The sequence below is a fragment of the Nicotiana attenuata genome, chromosome 2, assembly GCF_001879085.1.
Source record: "Nicotiana attenuata strain UT chromosome 2, NIATTr2, whole genome shotgun sequence".
Taxonomy (NCBI): Eukaryota; Viridiplantae; Streptophyta; class Magnoliopsida; order Solanales; family Solanaceae; genus Nicotiana; species Nicotiana attenuata.
Window position 1 is genome coordinate 61,685,181 of NC_031990.1, and position 10,877 is coordinate 61,696,057.

General features: G+C 36.1%; 1 protein-coding gene across 1 annotated transcript; it reads right to left on the reverse strand.

Moving 5' to 3' along the window:
* LOC109211310 (E3 ubiquitin-protein ligase MBR2-like) lies at positions 1,673 to 6,631 on the reverse strand. The gene is made up of 6 exons (XM_019374838.1): positions 6,484 to 6,631; positions 3,706 to 4,836; positions 3,560 to 3,610; positions 3,379 to 3,477; positions 2,837 to 3,001; positions 1,673 to 2,156 (listed from the first exon to the last, which is right to left on the reverse strand). The coding sequence occupies exons 2-6, from the start codon at positions 4,810 to 4,812 to the stop codon at positions 2,004 to 2,006; spliced, it is 1,575 nt and encodes a 524-aa protein (XP_019230383.1). The 5' UTR covers positions 4,813 to 4,836; positions 6,484 to 6,631; the 3' UTR covers positions 1,673 to 2,003.

Below are 10,877 nucleotides of genomic sequence, written 5' to 3' on the forward strand. Positions count from 1 at the left end.
TAAGAAGCAACATACTGTTTCTCGCTCTAGTACCGAGGCTGAGTATCGTGCCATGGCTCACACTGTGGCTGAGGTATTATGGATTCAACAGCTGCTACGGGACTTGCATATTTTTCTCTCTGATGCGCCACTCATCTTTTATGACAATGTAAGTGCCTTATATCTTACGATGAATCCTATATATCATTCCCGTACAAAGCATCTTGTAGTTGATTTTCACTTTGTACGGGAACGTGTAGCCTCTGGGTCTATTTTTGTTCGCTATCTTCCAACGGAGCGCCAACTAGCTGACATTCTTACCGAGGGCCTATCCTCTCATCGATTTAAGACTCTTCGAGACAATCTTCGCATGTTCCCACACTCGATTGAGGGGGCGTGATAATATACATGTATCTTTTACCATGTTAGCCTAGGAATTGTTGTATATTACCCTTCTAAATAAGGGTATTGTTGTCTCTTACACTTATGTACAGCTTTATAAATACAATGACAACCCCAAAACATTACTATGGGGCATTATTATATCATCTGGCACTAGGTAAGCGTCATCGGTTGTATATGGTCTTACGACTGCGGAGACCTGTACTTTTGGAAAACAATCACTCACTGCGACCCCCTTGTGAGAAGGCACCCTTTCTCCCAAAGTTACAGGGTTATTTTGCTGAGTTACTTGGATAGAGTTGTCTCGCGCCCTTAGATATTTTCTACCTCCCAACTTCTGTTGGTTTCGAGTACATATACCCTCTTGCTCAAAGTCATTCGAGCTTTTCTTGGAAGAATGGCATGGGTTACTTCAGTGTCGTAGCGCCTGATATTCGAATATTGGTTCGAGACATTTTCTCTACAGTTTGTTTCCGCTGTTTGGCTACTCCTCTAAGGGGTTGTTGTATAACAAGCGTATAATATCCACTGGAACATCATGGATTTTATCATCAACTTGATGAATTAATTTCAAGATATAAGGCTTTCCTATTAAAATGAGTTGTACAAAAGGATTCCCCATTCTTACATCAAATATACTGCTTTTTCCCGGATATTCGGGTTCAGATATGACAAGATTTGAACCTGCGACTTTATACCCAAAACAAACATGCTATCAAGCTGCGCCACATCCCTTCAATTGTTCCAAGTGTAACTATAAAGAATTCTTGTCTTGTTTTCCATATGATTTTTTTCTCCACCATTTTCAAGTGTGATTTCCAGTTCTTATCTTGTTTTCCATATGATTTTTTTCTCCACCCTTTTCAAGTGTGATTTCCATATTGGGTATAGCCGTACCTAAGGGCATATGGTTAAAGTAGATAAGTGGTATAGTTCTCAGTTGCTTGTGAAAGTAGTAACAAGCATACATTTTATCAATACACTCTTAGTACAAGATACCTAATTGAAAGAGAACCACAAACAACTACATGGAGAAAAAGAGAAAAATAAAAGCAGACTAGTGACCTTTAGAAGGTCTAGTTTTTGTACTTTTGGTTGGACTGCCTACTTTGGATATTTAAGATTGATAGTTCATCAACCAATGTTCTAGATTGACCACAACTTCAAATGGTGTGAGCAATTTCAATAAATTTCCAACAATAAAAGAAACCAAATAAATGTGAACAGCAAATTATGAATAGGGACTGCATTTCCAGAACTCCGATTAACTTATCTCATTGAGCCTCTCTCCTAACAGAAAAGGGACTGCATTTGATAGAGTAGCAGATCAAAATCTGGAAGTTGAGTTGAGATGACAACACCAGTAAGTAAATTTCAAAAACCACAAGGATTTAAGTAAAAAAAGTAATCAAAGTTTATCAGCTATCACCACAAAGCCTGTAGTGGGGCTTGGGTTTATTGGTTGATGTGACAAGAACTGTATATGTACACAAAAGGAAAAAAATTCAAACAATGAACAGAAAGTAAAGGTTTTAGTTGCAATCCACCCAACTTGATGAGTTTGTACATAGGGAAACTATTTGAGCTTTCCCACATCTAGGGTTGGAATCTAAAAATGGAAACTAAGATGGTGTTGTGGATGGCTGTGATGGAGCTGCTGAAGATTTGCAAATAGGACACCAATTCTTGTGTCTCAACCACTGTTGTACACACACCACATGATAGCCATGGTCACAGTCCAACCTTCCTATTTCATCTCCAATCATATATTCCTCCTGCAAAACATGTCATTGAATTCATTTTGATATGCAACATCCTAGATCATGCCAGGGCGGATATAACTTACTACAACGGGTGTTATCCAACACCACTTGAAAATAATGCAAAGAAAACATCTTTTGAACAAGTGAAAAAGCCTAAGAACCTCTACAACCCAGACACGAGACCACATAAAAGTCGAGCAGTGATAATACGTTGCCACTACATGTACAAAATCCTGCGTACGTTACTAGATGCATGGAACTATGTCTATAAAAGGACAGACTTGCATAAAATAGTCGACTGCATCTTTGACCAAATTGTTGAAAGATTGGAAGTACTAATAGCAGAAGTAATTTGGTGACATTTACTAAAGTTATATCTCTTATTTGGTCAAAAATTATCTCCACTCCATCGTGTCAAGAACAGAGTTTGACAAGGCATAAACCTAGAGAACCTTCCCTAAATAAAAGTTACCTAATTGAAGAACTAAAACATCTTACTATGTACAGCGTAAAACTAATATTAACTGCATTTCAAATAACATCAAATAGAAAAAAATACCAAAGTGAAAATGCATGGTGCTATGCGCTTAGAAAGGAAGGTGAAAAGCCTTACAAATGACGAATTAGATTAAAGCATAAAGCATCAGGCACTTGGAATATACAAAATATCACTTGAAATAAGTGGGGAAAACCTGGCAAATAGAGCATTTGATCTCATCTTCATTCCCATCGCTACCAAATTCCCCTATTTCTGAAGGCATAGCCTGATATATGCTTTTCCGGAGGCACTTTGACAATGCCTCCTCTGGTAGAGCTGTGCTAACACTGCCCATCCTCTCCTCAAGAGCTAATAATTCCTGTTAACACGCAAAAAAGATTTAAGTTCTGAAGGCTGTAGCAGATGGTGGAAACTTAAGATTGTGCGACCTAGAAGTGTGAACACAGCTCCAACACACCCCCCCCCCCCCCCCCAAAAAAAAAAAGAAAGGGCTTTTTCATTTTTGTCCCATCGGCCGAAAATAATTACGACCGCTAGCCCAAATATACAAAACATACACACTGGTTATGTATAATATGTATATTAATACTTAATATACAAAAGATATACATTTTCCGGCTATTATTTTTAGGGTGGCCATAAAATGTAATTATTCCCAAAAACACTCGAATTTCTGATAAAAATGTGTATTGCTGAACATAGTCAATAATCATATACTGAAGAGGAAATACAGACCTCATAGGACATATTGTCTATATCCAGTCTCATGCCTCTATGCTGGTCATAGAAGTTAAGGCCACCAAGAAACAAGTTGGTCTCCAACACAAGTAGTTGCTGCACATGTAAAAATAAGAGGTCATCATAAATACAAATAAAGAATTTCCCGAGTGGTCAAAAATATTCCAAGACGGAATACCTCATATGTTAATTCTTCATCTTGTTCCATTCTCTCTAGTGCCACCAGTACCTGTACAGTAGAGCAGTGACCAAAATGAAATACCATAACCATCAGGTAAGACAGGAAGAAAACAGAGTTGACTGCGATTCCTCTGAGTAAAATACCTGAGCAACTCCATCCATGTTATATCGCTGCAAGGCGTCACGATTTATTAATTGGTTGATGCCTAGGTCTGCCGAAGTCCCATGCACTTCAGCTGGGAAATCTTCAACATCATTTCCAGGAAAACTATAAGCACTGGAATCGCTCGAAGAGGCATCTGAGGAAAACTGACTTGATGACTGCAGACTGAGATTTGGAGATTCGGGCTGAGATGACGAATCTCGAATTGAATCCCTAAACCTAGGGACATTCATTGACCTACGAGTCCTAACTGATACAGCACAATTATCCACCCTAACATCGAAGTTTTTACTACCCCTTGAATCAGAAATTGTGATACCACCACGAGTTGGACGAATGACATCCCCTTCTTTTGGTGATGCCCCGCTTACTTTCTTCCCTTTAGAGGATGAACTGCTTTCACCTTCTGAGTTCCTTCTTTTTACCATGTCCCTTCTACTAAATCTTGAATCTGTTGTTGAAGAGACATCTGATCCTGAATTGCATTTTAGATTTCTCGGCACATATCCAGCCCCACTAGAAGTTCCCCTTGTCCCTGCACCAATGGCCTTAGATGATGAAGAAGCAGAGAAACCTACTGGACTGTTTTGATTGGAATACTTCGGACTAAATAATCTACGAGGTTTACTGCTTGAAGCTCCACTAGAGCCACCTACTTCTGCCAATATATTTTTACTTGATCCAGTATCTCGCATTACTGAATCGAATTGGGGTTGCTGCGCTTTTGATGACTTCATGTGGTGTGGAACATCAGGCTGCTCACCATGTAAACAAGTAGTTTCGGATTGATCATTTCCAACGTGAGAAAAGGATTTACTGTGGGATTCCTTGAGTGACTTTCTAGCACTAAACGATGTTCGAGATGAACTCCCAACGTCTTTTCCATTTGAAGAAGTGAAAGAAGGCTTGAGAGGTCTTGGTTTCTCTGTACTTCTAACTTGCGGGCTCTTCATAGAGTTGAGTCGGCTGCTGCATCCATATCGGGAGCACAACTGAACATTTTCATCCCTGCTGTCAGCTATATCTCTCACACCTCTTCTGGGAACGTAAAGCCCATTAACAGCTCTTTTGCTCGAATATTCATCCATAGATTACATACAACCTCCTTATTTCTGTTAAAACCAAATAGCCTAAGGTTAGTATTAATAAGGCCTTAGAATCAAGAATTTAAACACTTGCTTTAGCAAATTAAGACAGGACTAGGAAATAATTTTATCAATTAAATATAATAGCAATCTCCAAATTCCAAAAAGAATGATCAACTTCATAGCAATAGAGAAGAAACTTCATTCACTTTCAGGGTGATAACTATATAGAAAACTTCAAAGCAAAATAAATTCATGAAGTCATAACCATTCATGGATGACAAAAACTTTCTCCAAGTCCTAATATCAAACTCGGTGTTTTCTTCAGAAACATATGAATCTTTTAATGGAAAGACCAATAGTAGTATTACTATTAAGACAACAGTAACAGAAGTGGCAATTAGTAATCACATCATTTGCAAGTTAATCAACTATCATCTACGTAGGGTGCGCCTCGGAGAGCACAACCAAACACGTTCAATATTACGAGGATTGTCATAATTTGACCATTTTTAGCCGCACTTCTCCTCCTTTCCTAGACTTGGGACCGATTATGTGAAAGTCGCATAGATGGCAACTAAACCTCAATATCGGTAAAATTGTTCAGACAACTCAGAATGCATGAATATAAACCTAAATTTCAACAGATGATATGCCAATAAAAACCAGCTGCCCAAAAACGAGCACAACTTGTCTTTCATCAATTCCTTATAAAATAGTCCAAGAATCATACACATAAAGAACTATTCAGCAATCAGAAAAAAGAACCAACTAAACAAAATCCTCCAAAAATACTTAGTTATGTATTCAAAGATTGAACCTTCACATAGTATTGAAACAAGAGCTATCCAGAAAACCAACACAAACAAAAGCAACATATAATAAATTTCATCTTTGGCACGTAAGTATTAAAAAAAGATAGAGAATCCCAATAAAACTGAGCATAACAAGGAAAAATCCAGTTAAAATTCAAACTTCAAAAATGAAGAAAAAGACATCGGAGACAGAAACTTGGAGACAAACACATGTCAAGAAAATCATACTGTTCACATATCATCAGTCAAAGACCATTGAAATAACTTTTTTAGTTCACTAAATATCAAAATACTATGAGAAATTATAAAAACAAAACAATAACTCCAATAAAATTGAACATATTAAGATAAAATAAAAGGGAAATATCAACTCCAATAAAATTGAGCATAATAAGGAGAAACCAGACAACATCAAAATTAGCAACTTGGAGAAAACAACACAAGGCAAAAAATCAAAAATTTTGATATATCAACAGTCAAAGACTATTGAATATAGCTTTTCCAATTCTTTAAACTCAAACCCATATCAAATATTACAAAAAAATAATACTACAGTTATTACATCATCACAGTCGAAGACTATTGAAAATAGCCTTTTAGTTTCTGTATATATCAAAATATTAAGAAAAATTGAAAAAAAAAGGATCCCAATGAAATTGAGCACAAACAATAAGAGTGAAAAAATCAAATTTCAAAATGACTTATTACCAGAAGAGCCTATCAAAATAGCAACTTGAAGAAAACCCCATGTCAAGAAAATCATATTATTGATATATAATCAGTCAAAAGACTACTGAAAATAGCTTTTTCATTTTTATCGTTAGTCATCAAAAAAAGATTAACACTTTTTTTTCTCTACCTTGTTCTCTTCTTTCTTGTTCTTCGTCTTCTTTACACAAAAGGAAAAGAAAATGTGAAGAAAAGGCCTTTTTAGAGAGAGGGAGAGAGAAAAGTGTAAATAAATGTAGGATCCTAAGCAGGTGGAGAGGGACTAATAAGAGAGAAAAATATGAGAGAGAGAAAAAAATTCTAAACGGATAAATATACTGAAATGCCGTCCTACCAATGTAATCAAGAAAAGATATCAGCCGTTGGATTAGAATTTTAATTAAAAAGTCAACAAATATGGACCACTTTTACTTGTTGTCCCCACTTAACTTAAACAGTACCACGGACTACCAATTCTTTAAAATAAAAAATAAAAATATTCACTCTTTTTCGAGGGACAAGAAAAAGTAATAAATTCAGTTTTTTCTTATTAAAAAGTGATAATTGTTATAAATCTTAGCTCAAAGTAATAATATAGAATAGACAATAATGTAGAGAGAAATAGAGGAGATAATCTTATTTCTTCTATGTATTCAAGTGTGTACAATGTGATGCCCAAACCCTCTATTTATAGGATGATATAGGTAATACAAAGGGACTCCATAAACATGGTATTAACTATTGAGAACATGGGGGAAGATCATGGCGGTGTGAGAATTACATACATAATGGTAAGAAGTAGTGGAAGGTTAATGAAGAAGAGTAGTGGGTGTTACTCCCTTAGGAGTTATGGACATCCACCATAATCAAGTATTTCATAACAATAATATGTTTTCTTTTTAAAGGAGACCTGAAAAGGGTAAAAATCAATTTTACCAAAGTATAATGAATCACTCTCCTTAATTTTTTTTGTTTTTTATTCTTTTAATGGTGGAAAAGTTGGTATGATTAGAAACAGCGATATTCGGGACATGGTAGGAGTAGTCTCAAAGCATCTCCAACCCTCCCCATTTCTCCGAAATACAATCCTTTTTTGCCAAATATGGCTCCAATGCTCCCCCATTTTTGCTCCCAAAATGGGGATGAATAGTGTTACTCCGTTACTATTCATCTCCTCCGTTACTATTCATCCTTACTTTATTATTATTTTTATTATTTAACTCTTTTAACTCATCTCTTTATATATACCTAATTATATTTATGTAATATCTTTGTAATATTACTTTTACATCTTAACTTTGCCGTGCAATTTTGATAAATTAATTTTCGTGCATTTGTTATTTTTATGTAAAATTGTAAGTTAATTTTATTATAAGTTATAATTGTACAAGAAAACATAGTCATCTCAAAAAATAAATGGTGCGAATATAAAATATTAGATGTTGCTAAATTAAGGACAAAGATGCTTATTTTGTACTTCGTAATGCGTTAACAGATCATTTATGGGAGCATACTAGAGGTGGAAGTTGAATATTTATGTAATATTTAATTTAAATGTTACCATAATGTAATATGTATTTAATTATCTTGTATCTCAATGATTTTACTTTTATTTTTATTATCCGTCATTTTCCATTCCTTTCGGGTCGGAAACGCGGGCTGCTAGTGGGGCTGTGCCCATTCTCCCTCTTCTTCCGCTTTACAACCGGAATAAGGAACCTTAGAATTCACCCTACCTGTCGATGAAAAAATGGGATTTGAGAGGAGCTGAAAGCCACTTGACTCTAAGGGGCCACCTCTGAGAGTGAGACATTGTATTGTGTTTGGAAGAAGAAGTAGAAAAAGGAATAAATATAGTGATAGTTTGATTCTTCGTCTTATATAATCTATAATATTTGCGTACAAATTATATTATTTAAAATCTATGGTATAAAATAATTTCGTATTAAATTATATGTGATGAATATGTAAAAAAGAAAAAAAGATAGAATTTTTTTAATAGTAATAAGAAATAAAATTTAAATAGAAGATAATAATATAATATTGAAGAGAGAGAAGAATATAAAATGGAATATTTTTTTTGGAGTAAAAAAATGGAGTAATAATTGGAGTACCTTACTCCATTTTGAAGTTTACTCCATGGAGGCAAGAGTTGGAGATGGCCTCAGCGGAGTACAAGATGCGAGAAATGAGGCTTAGATGATTTAAGGATGTGAAGAGAAGAAGAATAGATGCTCTAGTGAGGAGGTGTGGGAGGTTGACCTCGGTTGGTATGGAAAGGGGTAGAGGTAGGCCATATAAGTACTTGGGAGAGGCAATTAGGCAGGACTTGGCGTTGCTTCAGTTCGCCGAGAAATGACCCTTGATAGGAAGACATGGATGTCGAGAATTGGAGTAAAAGGTTAATAGGTAGTCGAGTGTGTGTCTTCCCCATACCAGTAGTATTAGTAGTTAGATGTGTATTTGGTTATTGGTAATCTTTAATACTACATGCTTTCTTATTATCTTGGTGTTGATACTGCTTGTTCTCTTACTATCTTGTTGTTGTTACTGTTTGTTTTCATATTATCTTGTTTTTGTTATGGCTGGTTGTTATTGCTTTTTTTTTTCCTTGAGCCGAGAATCTATCGGAAACATTCTCTCTCTATCCTCGAGGTAGGAATAAGGTCTACGTACACATTATCCTTCCCAGACCCCACTCATGAAATTATACTGTGAGTTTGTTGTTGTTGGGTGAAAAAGTTGGGTTGAAGAACAATATAATTGGTGGTGAAAAACCTTACAACATCTGTAGGAATTAATGAAAATGGATCTTACAAATTGGTATAATTAAATTGAGGTGCTCTCAAATTGGCTCACTATGTTATAAAAGTATAAAATATAAACCTTACAACTTCAATATGTAGAATACAAAAGATCTACCTCCCTTTGAAATTTGAATAATAGATTTTTCTTTCTCTCTTATTATTTTTGGCAGCTAATTACGCAGAAATATGTTTATTTTTCTTATAAACATGTCATCTCAATATTATTTTTACTATAAATGTTTATCTGTAATACAAATCTCCGGTACGTTTTACTGGCATTTTTAGAAAAAAATCGTTACTCTATACTAAGTCTGGCATGTGGGCCGGGTAGGCCCGGGCCCGGCCCAGACCCACAAGCCCATATGGGTAGTGGGCCTAAACGGACCTAACCGTTTAAATCCGGGACTAGGTGGGGTGGGCTCCTAAATGGCCCGGTTCACTGAAAAAGCCCGTGAGGACCGGGACAGTTTGGGCCCGAGACCGGTTGCTAAGTGGGCCGGTTCAACCGGTCCTAAACGGGCTCAAACGGGCCCAACGACTATTTTTTTCGAAAAAAATATTTTATTCCAAATTTTTTTAGCCGTTACTAAAGTTTAAAAAATGGTCGTTGGCCTGCAAAATAGCCGTTTGCTATTTCTAAAATAGCCATTTAACCCCCCCCCCCCCCCAACTTTGTTTTAACCTCAAATTTTTTATAATTACACTTTTCCCTATTTTAAATAATAAATACCCCCTCATTCTTTCATTTTTCTCACAAAATCATCAATCTCTCTCATTTCTCAAACTCAAATTGAAGTATTCAAGTCTTCATTCATCTCTCATTTCTCAAACTCAAATTCTTAATTCAAGTTAAATCATGCCCGGTGATTCTAGAGTGCACTCATTTGTTTGGGAACACTTTAATATGGTAGAAGAAAATGAAGAAGTTTACATAATAAAGTGTGAGAACTGTGGTCGAGTCTTCACTCATCGTCCAAAGTTGGAGGGCATAGGCTGTTTAAGGAGGTATATAAAGAGTTGTCTTGTGCGTTCTCTAGACGTTCGTATTTAAGATTTTAAGTTGATTTGAGACAATTTGTGTTATTTTAAAATTATTAGACGTATTATGCTTAATGTTTTAGTTTGTTAGATTAATTTGAAGTATTATGTTGAAGGCATTGAACTTTAATTTGAAGTATTAAATGTAAACTTTAATTTGCAAGTTTGATATCGAGTTCATCTATATATATACAAAAAGGCCAGACCCACTTAGGCCCACATAGGCCGGGGACCGGCCCACTTAGCCCGAGACCATTAGTTAGTGGTCCCGGTCCCGGGCCGGTTACTACAAAAACCCGCAAAGCCCGCGCCCATTTAGGACCGGCCCACGAAACCCGGGCCCACTTAGGACCGGCCCACGAGGTCGGGAGAAATTCAAAAATAGCCAGATTTACAAGTGGTCGTTCAAAAATAGTCCAGTTTCAAAGTAATCGAAATTTAGCCACTTTTCATGTAAAGATAAATCTGAACGAAAATACTGTTCAAAACACGAAAAGTACGCCAGTATATTATGCTGGAGTTCCAGCATAAGTATACTTGAACTCCAGCATATTATACTGGAGTTCCACGATAGGTGTGCTGGAACTCCAGCATAATATGTGGAGTTCCAGCATAAGTACACTAGAATTCCAGCATAATATACTGGAGTTCCAGCAAGTATACCAGTCCAGTATAATATGCTGGAAGTTCATACACAAGT